General features: G+C 46.3%; 1 protein-coding gene across 4 annotated transcripts in view; it reads right to left on the reverse strand.

Moving 5' to 3' along the window:
- The window catches only part of SLC38A9 (solute carrier family 38 member 9), a 247,993-nt gene that overhangs the window by 14,288 nt on the left and 213,244 nt on the right, over positions 1–20,461 (reverse strand). For all 4 annotated transcript variants that reach the window (XM_030193131.1, XM_030193132.1, XM_030193133.1 and 1 more), the window contains 2 exons: positions 2,764–2,877; positions 52–200 (listed from right to left, as the gene is read on the reverse strand). In XM_030193131.1, the coding sequence (XP_030048991.1) occupies positions 52–200; positions 2,764–2,877 (263 nt within the window). The remainder of the gene's footprint in view (positions 1–51; positions 201–2,763; positions 2,878–20,461) is intronic.

The following is a 20,461-nucleotide window of genomic DNA, read 5'->3' on the forward strand; positions in this document are numbered from 1 at the left end:
TTACATATAGCTGAACTGATGTCAGTGAACTAGTAACAAAACAAACTGTACCTGGGATAGGCTTTTCCAAAGACATGTCCCAGTAGTTGAACTCGCACAAAGTAACCCAATAAGGGGTAAACAGTCATCATCTGGAACAGCAGGAAAATTCTTGCAAAGAATGACATGATGTCATTACTAGGAAAATTGTCTAAGAAATTCTAAAGTAGGGAAAAGAAAAAACAATGTTGGTAACTAATGATAACAAAACTGTTTCCTAGAACACTCAAATTACTATTTACTGTATATCATCGCAAATGTTTGTAAATTATGGCTAGAAATTAGAGAGTAGAACTGAGGAAGTTTTCATTTCATATAAAACAGTTGAACAGATAGAAAAGGTTAACGCTATAAAGTTAAGCAATGCATGGGAGTGGGTACTGCGGGAATCCCCTCTAAGCATAGGCGCCAACTTCATGGGTGCTGTGGGTGCTCGAGCACCCCCAATATTTGACCTGCCGGAACCAGAAGTTCCCAGCCAGAAGCCAGCTCGACCCGCCCTCTTCTCCCTCAACAGTCCTCCGCCTGCCCCTCGCCTTCCTGCGTGCTGCCCAGAATTTAAAAGTCATCTTACCTCGGGGTCCCGGCGGCAGCAGTGAAAGGCGAGTAGGCTCGGTGTTTCAGCCTGCCTTCCCTTCTCTCTCAGCTCTACATCTGGTCCCGCCCTTGCTGAAACAGGAAATGAGGGAGGGACCAGAGGCAGAGCTGAGAGAGAGAAGCGAAGGCAGGCTAAATCACTGAGCCTGCTTGCCTTTCACTGCTGCCGCTGGGCCCAGGACCCCAAGGTAAGATGACTTTTAAATTCTGGGTGGCACACAGGAAGGCGAGGGGCAGGCGGAGGACTGTTGTGGGAGAAGAGGTCGGGCTGGGGTCGGACTGGCACTCGGAGGAGAGGGAGGGGGCGTGGAACTCGGATGGGGGGGCCTGGAACTCGGAGAGGGGGGAAGGGAGGGCCTGGAACTCGTAGAGAGAGGGAGGGGCAGGGAGGGAGGGGGAGAGAGAGGGGGGAGGAGGGGGGAATGCACCACCTGTAAAAAAAAATTCAGCACCCCCAATCATTTTGAAAAGTTAGCTCCTATGCCTGGCGCATATATCCCATCCTCACCAGCCTCTTTCCCTGAAGCTCGAATAGAAGCAGCTGCACTGTGGCAGCTCTCACTGCAAGGATGTCACCATAAGATGTCAGACAGGGAAGATGCAGTGTGATCCCCCAGAGTGAAGGTAACCTAGCCAGGGGACAGATGCATCTCAAATCTTCTTTGTTTCATGCCTAATTATTACAATTATAGAATCCCTCTGGATGTCAATCAAATATGTCAGTTGGACCAAGTAGTCATTAGTGTAAGAGGAAACCACCCGGTGCTTTTTATTCCACCTCTCCCCCCAATATGACAAGGCATAGATAAAGGTTTTACAAGAAAATTATGAAGTCCAAGGTTCCCTTCATGATGTCATCCATGCCTCCAGTACAGTATTTTCTTAGGTAAACTAACAGCCTGATAGATTACATATGCATACCACCTTCCTTAGACAAAGTGCAAACCAAAGCAAGCACTATGCCAGGCTTGTGAAGCCCTGAATGAAGTTCTTTTTGGTTCTATCTGAAGGCAGGTTTACAAGATTATACCGATGTTTGTGTGTGTCTCAGTTTACGTTGCTTTTTGCCCTTTCCCTTCCAATCACTCAGGTAAAGATATAAAAGTTTAGGTGTGTACTTATGTAAACATGTAACCTTTGTAGTTTAAATGGCTGAGATATAATCTTTGAGGGTGGCATGTGGGAAATAAAAATGTGTGTGCAGGCAACGTTTTGTACATATATGCAGTATATGTATGTGAAGTACCTCTTATAAAATTACACCATATGTAAAAGTGTGCATACATTTATGTGATTCTGGTGTAGGCATTTCTGGACAGATTCTGGGTGAAGTGTGGGCAGAATTGCAATTTGTTTGTGTACTTTTAAAATATATGCAAACATCTATATCTGCTCCCAAGCAGGCATAAATGGCTGTAGCTTCATTTCAGCTTTGATTTCTGAAGCAATTTTATAAAGACACATATGTAACTACGAGACATATTTTCAAAGCCTTCCAAAGTTCCATAGAAACCTATGGAACTTTGGAAGGCTAAGTGCTTTGAAAATATGCCTCTATATAATAATCTCAAAACAGGTGTCATCTTGTCCTTCACACGTGTCCTCATAAAAATTACCCTCAAATGTGGTATGTTCTACATATGTAAAGATGTCTATTCTAAAAGGCTCCTCATGTCTTAAGGCAAAATTCTCAGAAAATTCTTTCATTGTGTAACATTTTGATTTTTCTTTACACAACAGTGGTAGATGCGGTCTGTTTTTAATGAGATCTCAGTTTAATTCAATGAAGATTTTTCATGACCAAAGAGTTCAAGAAAGCATGGGATACAGAGAATCCTCAGCTGCGAAGTAAAGGTAAAAACAGAGAGCTCAACTGAGGTCAATAGCACTGCAACAGAAATTTAACTGGATAAATAAGATGGGCCCTACAATCTATCTGCAATCATATTCTATGATTAGGGGAAAACTATTTTCTGAATAGGGCCTTAAATGATAATGCTTGCTAGAAGAGCATGAGGCAGATAAGTAGCAGGTGTGCCCTATCAGAACATTCAGTCTCAAAGAATAGTTCTGAAAAAATAATTTTCAATTGTAAAATTTCCATGGAATATAGTGTATTTTCTTTACCTGTTGAATGCATTCTTTGTACAATGGTGGAGAGGGAAATGCAGCAAATATCATACCACCAACATACAGATATGTTAATCCCACCAGAAAATAGGCAACTGAAAGATCTCTGACCTGTAAATAAATAACGTAAGAATTATATGTTTTATGACAATAATATTCCAGACAGACAATGGTATACTTTTATTGGTGCCTTAAGAATGGGAATTTACAGGTAGGTTTGTATACATTTAGCCTAGGCTGTTTATGGTCAGGAAAGATTTATTTCCTTTCCTGCAGAAACAGTGGTATTTTGCCTTCATCTTGGTAAGCACAGAGCAGAAATTGCCTTTTGCCTATCAGAAGACTGGATTCAATGAGTTTTAGGCCATCCTTCAATATAACCAATTACAGAAGCTGGGGTAAGGACAAATATTTGTGAATCTATTCATTTAGTTTAATTCTCACTCCTAAAGTGAATTAGGCATTTTGTGATAGATAACTTACCCCCCCCCCCCACCCCCCGGTTTACTAAGCTGTTACTGGGCTGTGTCGGTATTGTCGCACAGGGGGGGTTAGACTGAATTAGTGAAGGTTTGGTACAGTTAGGTGTTTACAAAGTCTTTTTTTTTTTACGTAATATTTTGTGCTTCTTTAAAGAAACCAACACCCTCCCCAATCTTTTTAGACATTGTTATAGTTGTGCTTAGAGAATACCCTCTATTTTCTCAGACATTTTGATTCCATCTTCTAGTCATTAACTGTGTGGGTGATGCCTGCTCCCGTTTAATACAGGGAAAATACATTACAGTGATTTCTATGTTACTGAGAACTTTGAAGTCTTCTCTCTTCCCTATGTACTTCAGCTGAATGGTTTTTTTTTTTGTTGCAGTGAAAAGGATATTGACCTTTATTTCCACATACCATAATCAACTAAACTGTTACAGCAAACAGTTGGAAAGCACACAAAAATTTCATCAGCCTGCAGTTGACTAGAAGGGAAAAGTGCAAGCAGCTGATCATTATTTAGTTAATTTTGGACACTGACTGGAATAATGCTTTGCAAAAGTCTTTCAAAAAAAAAGAGGAAGAATCCTCCAGTAAAAAGAGCAAACAAAGAAAAGGAATGGAAGGAGCCAAACTCCATAAGTCAGGATGTCACAAAATGTCTCAATAACAAAAAAATCTTCAATATCCAGTTGTGTATACAATAGTCCAAAGAATGCACAAAAAGTAGTGTACCATAGGTACTTCTAAATATAGTACACTACTTTTTGTGCATTCTTTGGAACATTGTATATATAATTGGATATCAAAGATTTTTTGTTAATAAATTGAGCCATTTTGTGGAGTTTGGCTCCTTCTGTTCTTTTTCTGTTTGCTAAAGTCTTTCACGCCCTTGTATATTCTTCATTCTGCTGTTTAAAAAATAGCCTCCTTCAATGCATTTTGGATTGTATTTCACTGATCTATACAATATACTCTACATTCTCCAAGTGAAGGAACAACTATAGAAATATTCAAAAACTAAATAAGATCTAAAAGATCTTTATCACATAAGTCTTCATTTCCCTTGACTCAATACTTGGTGGGAATCCCTTGTGCAACAGTTAACAACAAGCTGTAAGTTTGAAGACAATATATCTGAAAAAGGAAGCTTCTGATATGTCTTACTGGCGAGCAGTGGCGTAGCTAGAAGGCAATTTTTGGGTGGGCCAATAGGTTGGATGGGTGGGCACTACAAGGTAAAATTATGTATCATACCTGATAATTTTCTTTCCATTAATCATAGCTGATCAATCCATAGACTGGTGGGTTGTGTCCATCTACCAGCAGGTGGAGATAGAGAGCAAACTTTTGCCTCCCTATATGTGGTCATGTGCTGCCGGAAACTCCTCAGTATGTCGATATCAAAGCTCCATCCGCAGGACTCAGCACTTAGAGAATTACACCCACAAAGGGACACTCTGCCCAGCTCACCACCGCCGAAACGGGGGAGGGGAATTAACCCAGCTCATCCCCACACAAGTGGGGGAGGGGAATCCGTCCAGCTCATCCCCGCGGAGCGGGGGAGGGACACCACCCCGCCGATGCGGGGGGATCTGGCTTATCCTGCAACCGCAACCGCGGGAGGAGCTGACTGACCCTAACACTGCCGAAGCGGGAGGGGTACAAAGCTGCCCTACAGCCGCACGAAGCGGGAGGGAGTGCCGGCAGAATTTAAGTCTCAATCCAGCCCCGTAAAACGGAGGGGAGAGGAATGCAGCAGCTCACTGTAACACAAACTCGTCTCAACTCTTGAAGGATCCAAGTGAAAAAACTTGAACACGAAGTCCTCCTGAAGTAACTGAAGACTAAACTTGAACCTAAAATTCAACCAGAATATAAACAGTACAGATATCTGGGAGGGGCTATGGATTGATCAGCTATGATTAATGGAAAGAAAATTATCAGGTATGATACATAATTTTACCTTCCATATCATCATGCTGATCAATCCATAGACTGGTGGGATGTACCGAAGCAGTACTCACCCAGGGCGGGACATTGAAATCCCTGACCTCAACACTGAAGCTCCAAACCGGGCCTCCGCCCGAGCAGCCACAGTCAAGCGGTAATGCTTGGAGAATGTATGGGCCGATGCGCAAGTTGCCGCCTTGCATATCTCTTCCAAGGAGACGGACCCGGCCTCTGCCATCGAGGCCGCCTGAGCTCTTGTGGAGTGAGCCTTCAGCTGGATAGGCGGCACCTTCCCCGCGGCCACATAAGCCGCTGCAATGGCTTCCTTGACCCATCTTGCCACTGTAGGCTTAGCAGCCTGCAGACCCTTACGAGGACCTGCAAACAGGACAAACAGATGATCCGATTTCCGGAAATCATTGGTCACTTCCAAGTATCTGATGATGACACGTCTCACATCCAGATATTTGAGAGCAGAGTATTCCTCTGGGTAGTCCTCCCTACGAAAGGAAGGGAGACAGAGCTGCTGATTCACATGGAAGCGAGAAACAATCTTGGGCAGGAAGGAAGGCACTGTGCGAATAGTCACTCCTGCCTCAGTGAACTGCAGAAAAGGCTCTCGACATGAGAGCGCCTGGAGCTCGGAAACTCTTCTGGCTGAAGTGATAGCCACCAAAAAGACTGCTTTCAACGTCAGGTCTTTCAGAGATGCCCTCGACAAGGGTTCAAAAGGCGGCTTCTGCAATGCTCTTAGCACCAGGTTGAGATTCCACGCAGGCACCACAGAGTGCAGAGGAGGGCGCAGGTGATTAACTCCCTTGAGAAAGCGCACCACATCTGGCTGTGAAGGCAGGGAAACACCCTTCAGGCGGCCCCTGAAGCAAGTCAGAGCCGCTACCTGGACTTTAAGGGAACTGAGCGACAGGCCTTTCTCCAGACCTTCTTGCAGGAACGCCAACACTGAAGAAATTGGAGCAGTGAAGGGAGAAAGTGAGGCTGCTTCACACCACGCTGCAAAGATACGCCAAACCCTGGCGTAAGCAGTAGAAGTAGAGCGCTTCCTCGCTCTCAGCATAGTGGCGATGACCTTGTCTGAGAAGCCCTTCTTTCTCAGACGCTGCCGCTCAATAGCCAGGCCGTAAGACCAAAGGGGGAGGGATCCTCCATCACCACGGGACCCTGATGCAACAGGCCCTGCTCCACTGGCAGCCGCAGAGGATCGTCGACTGAGAGCCTGATCAAGTCCGCATACCAGGGACGTCTGGGCCAATCCGGACCCACCAGGATTATCCGGCCCGGATGCTTTGCCACCCGGTCTAGCACCCTGCCCAACATGGGCCAAGGCAGGAACACATAGAGAAGCTCTTGTGTCGGCCACTGTTGGAGAAGAGCAACTACTCCCAGGGATCGAGGGTCCCGTCCTCTGCTGAAAAAGCGCGGCACTTGGCAATTGGCCGATGACGCCATCAGATCTAGGCTCGGCTGGCCCCAGCGCTTCGTGATGTCCAAGAACGCCTGAGCAGATAGCTGCCACTCTCCGGGCTCCAAGGTATGGCGACTGAGAAAGTCCGCCTTGACATTCATGACTCCGGCAATGTGGGCCGCTGACAGCTGTTCCAGGTTCGCTCCCGCCCACTGGCATAGATTCATGGCCTCCTTGGCTAGAGGGGCGCTCTTGGTACCTCCCTGGCGGTTGACATAGGCCACAGCCGTGGCATTGTCCGACAGGACCCGTACTGGCTTCAACGCCAGTACCGGGATGAACTCCAAAAGCGCCAACCGAATGGCTCTGAGTTCCAGGAGGTTGATAGACCACTTTGCCTCTGCAGGAGACCAGAGCCCCTGCGCTGTCCTTCCCAAGCAGTGGGCTCCCCAGCCCGACAAAGAGGCGTCCGTCGTGACAACAATCCACTCCGGGGTCACCAGAGGTATTCCCGCAGACAACTTGTCTGTCTGCATCCACCAGCTCAGCGCCTTGCGCACTGCTGGGTCCAAGGGAAGGCGCACAGCATAATCCTCCGACATCGGAGTCCAGCGCCGCAGCAGAGAGTGTTGTAGTGGTCTCATATGAGCCCTGGCCCAGGGCACTACTTCCATCGTGGCCGTCATAGAGCCCAACAGCTGCACATAGTCCCAAGCCCGAAGAGGAGAGGCTACTAGGAACTGGTCCACCTGAGCCTGAAACTTGACAATCCGATTGTCTGGCAGGAACACTCTGCCCACTTGGGTGTCGAATCGAACTCCCAGATACTCCAGGGACTGAGTCGGGCGCAGCTGGCTTTACTCCCAGTTGATGATCCAACCCAGGGAGCTCAAAAGAGCAACCACCCGGTTCACAGCTTTGCCGCACTCTGCATAAGAGGGGGCTTGGATCAACCAGTCGTCCAGATAAGGATGGACTTGAACTCCTTCCTTCCTCAGGAAGGCCGCGAAGACCACCATTACTTTGGAGAAGGTCCGCGGAGGAGTAGCCAATCCGAACGGGAGGGCTCTGAACTGGAAGTGTCGGCCCATTACTGCAAAACGCAGAAAGCGTTGATGAGGAGGCCAGATGGGAATATGCAAGTACGCTTCCTTGATGTCCAAGGATGCCAGGAACTCTCCTGCCTTCACTGCCGCTATAACAGAGCGGAGGGTCTCCATGCGAAAGTGCCGAACTTTCAAGGCCCAATTGACCCCTTTGAGGTCGAGGATAGGCCATACAGAACCTCCTTTCTTTGGAATCACAAAGAAAAAGGAGTAACATCCTTTGCCAAGCTGAGTTTCTGGCACCGGAACGACCGCCCCCAGGCGGATCAGATTGTTCAAGGTCTGCTGCATGTAATACATGGGATTGAAGGTCAGCTGGGGATGGAATGAGTGGAATGTTTTGGCTGTAATTATGTGTTGATATTCTCTGTTATGGGAAACAGGCTAGTTGTTTAAGGGATGCCAGCACCTTTGGGAAAGGCACCTTCAACCTGTGCAGGTCTGGGGGAGTTATTCTCTGTTATGGTGGTTGTTTAAGGGATGCCAGCACCTCTGGGAAAGGCACCTTCAACCTGTGCAGGTCTGGGGGAGTTATTCTCTGTTATGGTGGTTGTTTAAGGGATGCCAGCACATCTGGGAAAGGCACCTTCAACCTGTGCAGGTCTGGGAGAGTTATTCTCTGTTATGGGAAACAGGCTGGTTGTTTAAGGGATGCCAGCTTGTGCAAGTCTGGGAAAGGCACCTCTGTTTCACACTATAAAAGAGGGTGGAGCACTGACCTTCTTTAGAAGCTTGCCTGAACGTAAGGGACGCCTGGTTCAGTGATGTCCCTGCAATCTCTGAGGAAGAGCTAGTGCTTCCCTGGTGGTCTTCCCAGATGCTGACTGAATTGCAGGTGCTGTAAGTATCTTGGTGTATGTGTTCACATATGTATCACCAATAAAAGCGATATACCGCATATTGTGTCTGGTGGCTTTTGTGTTGTCATAAGCACAGCGCCCCCTAGTGTTACAATTTGGCGTAGTCGGCAAGATATCGCATTGTTGTTACGGTGATTACATTTGTGAATATATACTTGTTTTATTGTTTTATTGTTTTGTGAATATGTTGAAGAAAGGGAAGAAGAGCAAATCTCATCAGGAGGCTGTGCAGGCACAGCTTCCGCAGCTGTTTGCGATTCCTGGATGGGATAAATACCCATATCAGGCATTGGCAACAGAATGGGCAACAGATACGGGGTTGAGTGAGAATTGGGAGGTATGTTTAGGAGAGGGAATGTGTGAGGATGTGTTGAAATGTTTACAAAATGCCCCTGTGGTTAAAGGGAAAGAGTTAAGAACTGTGGGTCGGAGAGGGTGGATTTTGTTGTCGGCATATCGCCTGATGCACCAGCAGAATCTGTTATTACAACAGAAGCTGTTGGAATCACAGGCTGAGATTCTGACATTGAAAAGCAACTTGGTAATGTCACAGTGTCAGGGCAAATTGATGATGGATAAGTGTACGGGGTACCAGCAAATTGCTGAGCGGGCGGCGGTGCGAGTAGCGCAGTATAAGTATCGGAAAAGGAGAGGGCGTGTGAGTAAGGTAAAGGTTGCAAAGGTGATGGCTACTGCCACACAGAATCCTAACGGATGGGATCCTGAGACGTGGGATGGGGATATCTGGTCTTCCACACCCGAGAGTGAGTCAGGGGGTGAGGAAAGTGCTGCTCCGGAAATGAAGCCGATAATTCGGCGACGAGCACAGTTGGGTGGGGCAGCGCCAGTGCGCATGGATTTAGCAGAAGACTATACGCAACAAGAAATTCTCAATATCATGCAGCAATTCCAGCAGCGTCCAAATGAATCCCTTATTGCTTGGTGTGTAAGGCTGCATGATACTGGGGCAATGGGGATACGGATGGACAATGAGGACTGTTTGAAATTTATACCTTTATCTCGAGATGCTATAATTCAAAGTGCATTTCGGGAACATAGTTTAGCAATGCCTGATGGGAATGGGTCAGAGGCTACTACTCTGATTGAGTTAGTGGGAACAGGGTGTCGTAGAAAGTACCCTTTAGAATCAGATTGGCCTGGGGATGACAAGCCTTGGTATACTTTGAAAGATTGTATCCAGCGATTAAAGGAAGAGGCAATGAAAGTGTGTATTGTCACAGGACAGATGGATACACTTACCCAAGTGCCTATGTCAGCGGCAATTAGAAACAAAGTAATTAAAGGGTCTCCTCCAATGTATAAACAAGTTATTTTGACACTGTTGATGAATGAAACAGATAACCCGTTGGAGGGCATTATGGATAAAATCGAGCAATTAGGAGATTTGGGGGATTGGAGTCTGAAGGTAACAGATAGGAAAAATAATGAGGGGCAGAGAAGTGGAGAAGGGCCGAAGGGGCAAGGTTCAGAGGTAGAGCGAGTATCTCGTAAGGATATGTTTGCCGCTCTACTACAAGCGGGGGTGGCTCGGGAGAAAATAGATGAAATTCCCACTGGAGAGTTATGGCAGCAATATAAAAAATTAGGATTGGATAAGAGAGGGATGAAACCGGTTCGGAAAACCCGGACAGTGGGAAAAGAAAAACTTCCTTCAGCCCCACCTGTGGAGGGTCCGGACTATTCAGATTTGTATCATGAGGTCCGTACTCTCCTGCAGAGAATGACACTTCCATCTACTACTACTCTGCCCCCATCTAAAGCAGAAACCAATCCGTTTAGAGAGGATTGACTAGTACGGGGATGCAATGTAAAAATTGATCCGCGTCCCTATATTGATGTTGTAATACAATGGAGTCCGGGAAATTTTCAACAAGTACGAGCTTTGATAGATACCGGAGCAGAAGCAACGATTATAGCTGGTAACCCTTCTAAGTTTAAAGGACCAAAGTGTAATATTGTAGGACTAGGGGGGAAGAGTATTCCTGCAGTGGAAACACAATTGGCTATGCAAATTGGGGATTTACAGCTCCAAAAGTATGCTGTAATGATTACGCCAGTGCCAGAATATATAATTGGTATGGATATTCTGAGAGGTTTAAAACTTACTATTGAAGGGGGAAGTTGGCAATTTGGAACGTCTCCCGCAGTTCCCCGGCGTTTGAAGTATATTTCCACTTATAATATTCACGCAGTATTAGTGGGAAAAATTGTTGATGAGCCTCTCACCATACCAGCCGCCACTCAATTAGTTGCACAAAAGCAATATCGGATTCCTGGTGGTATTGCAGAAATTACGCGAACAATACAGGAATTACAAGAGGTAGGGGTTATTGTCCCAGTTACTACCAAATGGAATAATCCAGTATGGCCAGTGAAGAAATCTGATGGATCCTGGCGGATGACAGTAGATTACCGTCAATTGAATAAGGTTACACCCCCGTTGCATGCTGCAGTCCCCGACATTGTAACTTTAATTGAGAACATACAAAATAGAAAAGGAAAATGGTATGCAGTGATAGATTTAGCAAATGCCTTCTTTACAATAGCCTTAAAAGAGGAATTTTGGGAGCAATTTGCATTTACGTGGCAGGGAAGGCAGTACACTTTTACACGGTTGCCACAGGGATGGTTGCATAGTCCTACAATTTGTCATAGGGTGGTAGCGCAACATCTAGATGCACTATCGTTGCCACCAGGGCTAGAGTTAACCCACTATATTGATGACATACTAATCCAAGGGGATACAGAGGAGTTAGTGGCCTCTGGGCTAGAACAACTAGTACAACACATGAAGAATAAGGGTTGGGAAATTAACCCAGCAAAAATCCAGGGACCCGCCCAGACAGTGAAGTTTCTGGGAATTAATTGGAATAAGGGACACCAGGAAATTACTGAGAAAGCACTAAACAAAATAGCAGAATTTCCAGTACCGGTTACCAAACAGCAAACACAGAAATTTATTGGGTTGTTTGGATTTTGGCGTAAACATATCCCACACTTGGGGCAGGTGTTACAGCCATTATACAGAGTAACACGAAAGAAATGTGTATTTCAGTGGGGTGCTACAGAGCAACAGGCTTTTGACCAAGCCAAGTTAGTAGTACAACAAAGTGTCAGTCTGTGGCCAATACGTGCCAATGATCCAATTGAATTACAAGTATCAGTGCATGCAGAGTATGCCAATTGGAGCATGTGGCAGAAACAAGATGGGAAACGTTGTCCGTTAGGATTTTGGACACGTAGATTACCCGATGCAGCTCAACGATATATACCCTTTGAGAAACAATTGTTGGCTTGTTATTGGGCTCTTGTGGAAAGTGAACAACTAACTTTGGGGCATGAAGTAATTTTGAGACCAGAAATTCCAATTTTAACTTGGATTAATAGTGAACCACATACTCATAAAATTGGCCATGCACAGGAGGCATCTATTATAAAGTGGAAGTGGTACATCCAAAATAGGCAGACTAAAAGTGGTCCCAATGGGGTCTCGCAATTACATGAACAAATTGCTCAGATTCCCGTAGGTGAGGGGGAGGAAGTATTAGTGTCTGGGAGTGGTAGTGGTAGTGCCACCCATCGTGTTGCTAAATGGGGAGTACCTTACGACCAATTAAATATTGACCAACGTCAGTATGCCTGGTTTACTGATGGTACAGCCAAGTATACTGATGGTAAGCGGGCATGGAAAAGTGTGGCCTACAATCCTCATACACAACAGATATTGCAGAGCACGGGCCCAGATGGGAGTAGTCAATATGCTGAATTATATGCAGTCTATCTGGTACTTAAACAAAATGCACCAGAGGCATACATATATACTGATTCATGGGCTGTGGCAAATGGATTAACAACCTGGTTACCTACATGGAAACAGAATGATTGGTATATTCATACTAAACTGGTTTGGGGATCACAGTTATGGCAAGAAATTAGTGAATTTTTGCAATCTACTTCTGCCTATGTCTATCATGTTGATGCACATGTTTCCCCTATAACCTCTGATCATATTTTTAATCAGACAGCAGATTCCTTAGCTACTATTCACACGAATGTCATCTCTGGAACAGATGATTCTACTATTCATCGGGGTGAAGAAGAGACCGGTATTGCAAGCTGGGCACATCAAAAATGTGGACATCTCGGAGAGCAAGCCACCTATCACTGGGCGCGGCAGCGTGGGTTAGCATTGTCTCTTTCTACCATTAAAAATGTTATTGCTCACTGTCCTGTTTGTCAACATTTGACTAAACGCCCTATACCACACCCAGTCAAAGGTACACTTGCTCGAGGTAAGTTACCTGGTCAAATTTGGCAACTAGATTATATTGGCCCTTTACCAATTTCGCAGGGATGTCAATATGTCTGTGTTGCCGTGGATACTTATTCCGGATTTTTGCTAGTCCACCCTTGTCGTAGAGCTACAGCTCAGCAGACTATTGTTCTTTTGGAATCCATATGTAGACATTATGGCGTTCCACTGCAAATTCAAAGTGATAATGGCTCTCATTTCAAAAATCATCCTGTTACTGCCTTTTGCGCCCAATTTAACATTGAATGGGTTTTTCATATTCCCTATTATCCACAAGCTGCTGGTCTTGTGGAACGTATGAACGGTCTGTTGAAAACACAGATCCGGAAATTAACTCCTACTCACACTCTTGCGCAATGGCGCAAATATTTGTACCCAGCAGTTACTATCCTCAATAATCGTCCAATAGGGGAGAGTGAAACACCATTGATGCGTATGTTGACTCCCCATCTTCAAGTCTTGCCCAGTACACATGTCACCCTGGGAGTTAAGCTCTTACATCCGAAAGCTGTTATACCGCTCCGTCATACGATTGACGCTGCTGGTTTTGATCTTGTAGCCCTCTTTGACACTCTTTGTGCGTCCCGAGTGGTGACAAAATTTCCAGCCGGGTTTGCTTTATCTCTCCCAGCTGGCCATTATGCTCAGATTGTGGCCCGTTCCAGTTGGGCTCTTCATGGCTTACTTCCTGTGGGAGGTGTCATTGACAGAGATTATCAGGGGGAGGTCATAGTCCTTCTGATGAATCACACTGAGGAGGATGTAATGGTGCAGGCTGGGGATAGGATAGCACAATTGTTGATAATTCCTGTCAATTCCTCCTCTTTTACTCAAATTTCTGATTTTGTGGGAGTCACTGAGCGAGGTACACAGGGGTTTGGATCTACTGGGAGGGGTGTGGGTGGTCGGGTATGGCATCAGGACCCTGCACACCCAGGTCCTCCTCAACCTGCTGAAATTATAGCCCGAGGAGAGGACAATACTGTTACAGTAGTTCAGCCAGGACAACAGAGTTGGACGAATGTTCCTGCTGATCATTTTTATTTAAGGGAATAGGATTTATATGTGTTTCTCCATTTCTTTTTGTTTCAGGGCATACTATTTCTCTGTTTGGGTTGGGAACTCGATGCCCGTACTCCCGGCGAGCGGGTGCTGGGAGTGACCTCGCGTGTCCACTATTGGTGGAGCAACAAAAATAACTCGACCTTACAGCAAGATAATTATACATGTCATACTGCATGTCCGGTATTGAACGTAACTGCTTCCCAAGCTGTGTTTCATAAAACTGAACAGCGCTTTGTAGTTGTTTCATCCAGTTTTGTGAATGTGACTATCCATAATGCTACGTCCTGGGTTATGTGCATCCAGCCTATGGGATTCCGGGACCAGATATGGAGACTATGGAATCGGACACGCAAAATGCAGTTCCTCCAAACTTGTAACAGCTCTATAGTAAATATTACTTTGAATCGAACTGCTGAATGGATTTTCACTAATGCTACACCAATTGCAAACCGTTTTACACCCTGGATGGACTTCTTGCATGTGTTGCTTGCTGTTAGTAATATGACTAATCCTGCTCCACTGTCACGCATTCCCACTACATGCAAAAACATGTCTATGCAGTATAGAAAGACAGTATTAACTTACAATGTTACATTTCCACACTTGCCTCGCTGTACTAGGATACGGCGAGCATGGTATGATACTATTTTGGGGGGTGCGGGAACTGGACTGGGAATTCTGAATACTGTAGATACAGATACTCTGTTTAGTAAACTACACTATCTAGGTAAGGACTTGCATACTGAACTGAATATTTTAGCCAATTGGTTACCTGCCATTCCAGGAACAGGACAATTAATGGTGCCTGCGATAGCAGACATTAATCATTTATTAGCCCAAACTTTTAAGTTTGAAAATTATACTGACATTACTTTGACAAAAGCATTGAATTATACTTGGTGTTCATTACAGACGTTGTACGCTTTGCATCAGCGGGACAGAGTCCAGATGGCTCTACAATTGGGGATGCATACCCAGTTGCAGACCCTTTTCGCTGGATATATTCCGGTTGATGAGTGGTTGTTCCCACATTCAGAGAGTACAGTCTGTACTGATCGATTCTGTACAGGGGTTTTATCTTCATATAAGATTTTCCATACTCATATAGTATGTAAGTATTATATATCTCCAGTATTAGTGAATGTTTCTGGTATCGTAACCTTTTGGGCCCCGCATATGAATGGGGAGTATATAACTGTATATAATGAGACATATAAATTGGATATGTGTAATGAGCAGGGAAATCGCATGATTTGTCCTTTCCAGCCACCACAATTTGAACCTTGCTTATCCCCACGTTTTGGGGAATGCACATTTACTGTTTTCCCTGCCAACTATGAGTTCTTTGTAGAAATTAGTCCGCGGACATTATGTATTTCCACTGCTAATTTCACAACTTTGTCAAATAATACCTTCCTGACCGATCTGTCAGGAGTCAGTTCCTGTTTTACTAGCATATCAGTATTTTGGTGGAAAGGACAAAAGTATGTATTATATCCGGATTTATTTAATTCTGCTTTCATACAGTACAATTATACCTTCTTTACGGAGCCAATTTTAGCTGTAAATTATAGTAAGTTGACCCACATGTTGCATATATCCTCTCTTATTAATGAGTATATTCAAGGTGTGAATCACACCTTAAGAGTCATGCAAGTAGATGCTCAATTTGACAATCACACTGTTCGTATAGTGGCGGAAAATATTCGAAGTAAATTACATCATAATTGGTGGGATCCATTATTGGGACATTCTCCTAGTGCAGATGCTTTCCTAAAATGGATCACTCATCCTTTACTTGTAGTACTATTAGTTAGCATCCTGCTAGTGATTTGGAATTGTATTTTGACTTGTAAAATTTGGAAACGACCTACGGTGGTCCATAATACTATGTATACTTCTGTCTCCTCATAAGCAGAGAATATCAAGGGGTGGAATGTAATACATGTGATTGAAGGTCAGCTGGGGATGGAATGAGTGGAATGTTTTGGCTGTAATTATGTGTTGATATTCTCTGTTATGGGAAACAGGCTAGTTGTTTAAGGGATGCCAGCACCTTTGGGAAAGGCACCTTCAACCTGTGCAGGTCTGGGGGAGTTATTCTCTGTTATGGTGGTTGTTTAAGGGATGCCAGCACCTCTGGGAAAGGCACCTTCAACCTGTGCAGGTCTGGGGGAGTTATTCTCTGTTATGGTGGTTGTTTAAGGGATGCCAGCACATCTGGGAAAGGCACCTTCAACCTGTGCAGGTCTGGGAGAGTTATTCTCTGTTATGGGAAACAGGCTGGTTGTTTAAGGGATGCCAGCTTGTGCAAGTCTGGGAAAGGCACCTCTGTTTCACACTATAAAAGAGGGTGGAGCACTGACCTTCTTTAGAAGCTTGCCTGAACGTAAGGGACGCCTGGTTCAGTGATGTCCCTGCAATCTCTGAGGAAGAGCTAGTGCTTCCCTGGTGGTCTTCCCAGATGCTGACTGAATTGCAGGTGCTGTAAGTATCTTGGTGTATGTGTTCACATATGTATCACCAATAAAAGCGATATACCGCATATTGTGTCTGGTGGCTTTTGTGTTGTCATAAGCACAGCGCCCCCTAGTGTTACACTGCACTACCACAGCTTTGACCGGAGACTTGCAGGGAGAGAGTACAAACCCGTCTTTTAAGGGTCGGCAGAATTCTAGCTTGTAGCCGTCTCTGATGACTTCCAGCGCCCAAGCGTCTGAAGTTATTGTGGTCCACTCGCCCATAAACGAGGACAGCCGTCCTCCAATCTGCACTGGGGCGTGGACCCAGGCCCTGTCATTGGGTACGAGACCCTGGGGGAGGACCGGAGGGAGCACCTCCGGGACGGCGGTCTCTGCGAAAGGAATGCTGCTTGGGGGAGAAGTTCCTCTTGAAGGAAGAGGGGGCAGAGGAGCCCGACCTGCCCGGGTGGTACCGACGGGTTTCCTGAAACCGTCCTCTGGAGGTACCAGGGCAAGTACTAGCCCGAGCCCTGACCTCTGGTAACTTCTTGCCCTTAGACGTGCCAAGATCGGTCACGATTTTGTCCAGCTCGACCCCAAAGAGCAGCTTGCCTTTAAAAGGCAATCTAGCCAGGCGGGATTTAGAGGCGTGGTCAGCAGACCAATGTTTCAGCCAAAGCCACCGCCGCGCAGAGATTGTCTGAGCCATGCCTTTCGCTGAGGCCCTCAAGACATCATACAGCAAGTCTGCCAAATAGGCTAAGCCCGATTCCAGGGCCGGCCAATCAGCCCTCAAGGAAAGATCCGAGGGGAAAGCCCGCTGCACCATAGTCAGGCACGCCCTGGCCACATAGGAGCCGCAAATTGAGGCCTGCAAACTTAAAGCAGCTGCCTCAAAGGACGACCTTAAGGCCGCCTCCAATCTTCTGTCTTGGGCGTCCTTTAGGGCCGTGCCACCTTCCACCGGCAACGCCGTTTTCTTAGTCACCGCAGTGATTAAAGAATCCACGGTAGGCCACAGATAGGCCTCACGTTCACTTTCAGTCAAAGGATAGAGGCGGGACATAGCCCTAGCCACTTTAAGGCTCGCTTCCGGGACATCCCATTGAGCCGCAATTAAGGTGTGCATGGCATCATGCACGTGGAAGGTTCTAGGCGGGCGCTTCGTCCCCAGCATAATGGCAGAGCCAACAGGGGCTGAGGGAGAGACGTCCTCCGGAGAGGAAATCTTCAAAGTGTCCATGGCCTGTACCAACAGGTTGGACAAATCCTCTGAGCTAAAAAGCCGCGCTGCAGAGGGGTCATCCGCTCCAACCAAGCGGGGATCCGTCTCCTCCAAGGAATCCGCAAAGGACCGTTGGGAGACCTCAGATACGCTGCCCTCATCTACATCGGAGGAGACAAAGTCCTCCAAGGCCTGTGAATCAACCCGAGGGCGTTTACCTCTGGGAACCTCAACCTCTTTACCAGACGAGGGAGCAGGGGCAGCGTTTTGCATAAGGAAGGCCTGATGCAGCAGCAAAACAAACTCGGGGGAGAAACCCCCCAGACTGTGTACTTCCGCAGCCTGGGCAACAGCCCTAGACGCACCCTCAACCGGCGCTCGCAAGAGCAGGGGAGAGACATGCTGCGCATCCAAAATGGTGTCCGGCGCGACACTCCGCGAAGGAGCCGCGCGAGAAGAACGGCGCTTAACTTTAGCCGCTTTTGTGCCGTCGCCCAAATTAAGGGCGTTTATGGCATTAATGTCTCCCAGCTCAAGGGCGGCCCAAGAAGAAGCCGTCCGAGCCGCGTGGCCGGCCAAGATGGCGGAGGCGAGGAGCGGGGGATGGGCGTTTATGGCGGGAAAAATCGCCACGCCGGAGGAAGGACCGGGACATTCATCGGCCACGAAACTGTCACCCAACAAGGGCGAATCAGGCTTTAAGACCCCCGCATCCCCTCTAGAAGCGCCCAAGCGATCCGGGGAGCGACTCTTTACGCCCTCGCCCTCCGACGCCATATGCCACGTGGAGATAAATCGGGGAACCCCCTGCCCGCTATAAAAAGGTAAAAATTACCTGCTGTCCGCTCCGAGCTGTAACAACCTGGTGTCCCAGTGAGTAGCTGCAATAAACGTTTAAATAAACGTCGAAATAAACGCCTTTAAGGACGTTCAAAGTTTTTTTTTTTTTAAACGGAGCCAGCGGGAGGGGGGAGAAAAGGAGGGACCTGGCACCACCAGGTTTGCACTTGCTCAAAAGAGCCCTCAACCCCAGGCACTCAACAAAACCTAAAAATTAGGCTTGGAGGCCTAACCAGAGCTGCTGCTGTGTGTGACCACCACCTGCTGAGATAGAGAACATACTGAGGAGTTTCCGGCAGCACATGACCACATATAGGGAGGCAAAAGTTTGCTCTCTATCTCCACCTGCTGGTAGATGGACACAACCCACCAGTCTATGGATTGATCAGCTTGATGATATGGAAACAACTATTTCTCTCCTTTCACAAGGCTAGATGATAGTACTTAAGTACAAGAGACATTGTGGGCCCTATTTACTAAAGTGAGGTAAGATTTGGCAGTTACCATTCATAGGTAACTGTAAAACCTCTTTGTCAACTGGGGGCATCCTCAGCAGTAGAGAACGACACGGGGACAAAGTTTGCCCACCTGCACAAGCCTTGAACAGTTATGATTTTATATTTAAATAATTTTATTAAAGTATAAAAAGAAACAATATTCTGTACAACTGTTTTATAAATCACAATACAGAACAAGGTTCAACAAACCCTGTCTCCCCTCCCTCCTCACAAATATCCCCTCCACTGTCAGGAAAACTTAACAAGCCAACCCGGTGTTTACAAAGCCGCGCTAGCAGCATGGTAATGCCGATACAGCCTATTCACTTTGAATGGGCTGTCGGCATTGCCGTGCGGCTTTGTAAATGGGTGGGGGAGGGGGGCAAATTACTACAGAATGCTACACAGAAAATTAATGCTAACACAACACCTTGGTCATACACACAACACAAATGCCAAATACATAACAGCTGACCAAAAATGATAAACATAAATGAAACCAAAATCCCAAGAAGCTACACCAAACAAATAGAAAGATTCATTTAAAATATAAAGATTACACACAGGAATGGTGTTAGGGAAGTGCAACTAGAAAACTGCCCCTGGCCAGACAGCCCTAAGCCTGCTGGAAGCTGAAGAGGCATGGCTTGGTAGTGAGCTTTGGGGACCCCAATCATGTCTAACACCAGCTCTGGCAGAATACACATTTCAAATATGTCACTCTAATTACAAAAAGGAAAATAAAATTATTTTTTTTACCTTTTGTTGTCTGGCCATTTTATTTTTCAAATCAAGGTGGTCCCAGGCTCTGGTTTCTGTTTCCCTCTGTCTTCTCTTAACCCACTCGCCAGGGTCTACTGCCCATTTGACATTTCTTTTTTCTCCATGCTCAACATCCATCTTCCATCTCTGTGTACCTATCTTTTCCCATGTTCAGTATCTCCTTTCTCTGTGTTCCATATACTTCTCTGTCCAGCATCTTCCCTGTGTCCATCTCCCCACATTCATCATCACCACTCTATGTACCTATCTCCTCCCCGTGCCCAGCATCACTCCTGTGACCTTATGCCCCCATCAAGACCAGCATCTCCTTCTGTGTTCCTATTCTCCCTCATGTCTGGCATCTTCCCTCGTGTGTCCATATACCTCCTCCCAAGTCTGCCATTGCCCCTCTATGTCCATATACCATCTGTATGCAGCATCTCCCCTTTGTGTCCCTGTCCCTATGCTCCCCTCCATGCCCATCATCTCCCCTGTTTCTATATACCTCCCCGTGTCCTGCTTCTTCTTCCCTCTCTTCCTCCCCCACACCAATGTGTCTCTCTCCCTCTCTCCACTTTATGTTCAGTATTTCACTCCCTCTTCTTTCATCCCCTTGGTTCGGCATCTCTTTTTCCCTTCCCTTCCTTACTCCATGCAGGTCCAGCCCCCTGCCCCCACAGCTCCAG

Source organism: Microcaecilia unicolor, chromosome 2 (genome assembly GCF_901765095.1).
Source record: "Microcaecilia unicolor chromosome 2, aMicUni1.1, whole genome shotgun sequence".
NCBI classification, from domain to species: Eukaryota; Metazoa; Chordata; class Amphibia; order Gymnophiona; family Siphonopidae; genus Microcaecilia; species Microcaecilia unicolor.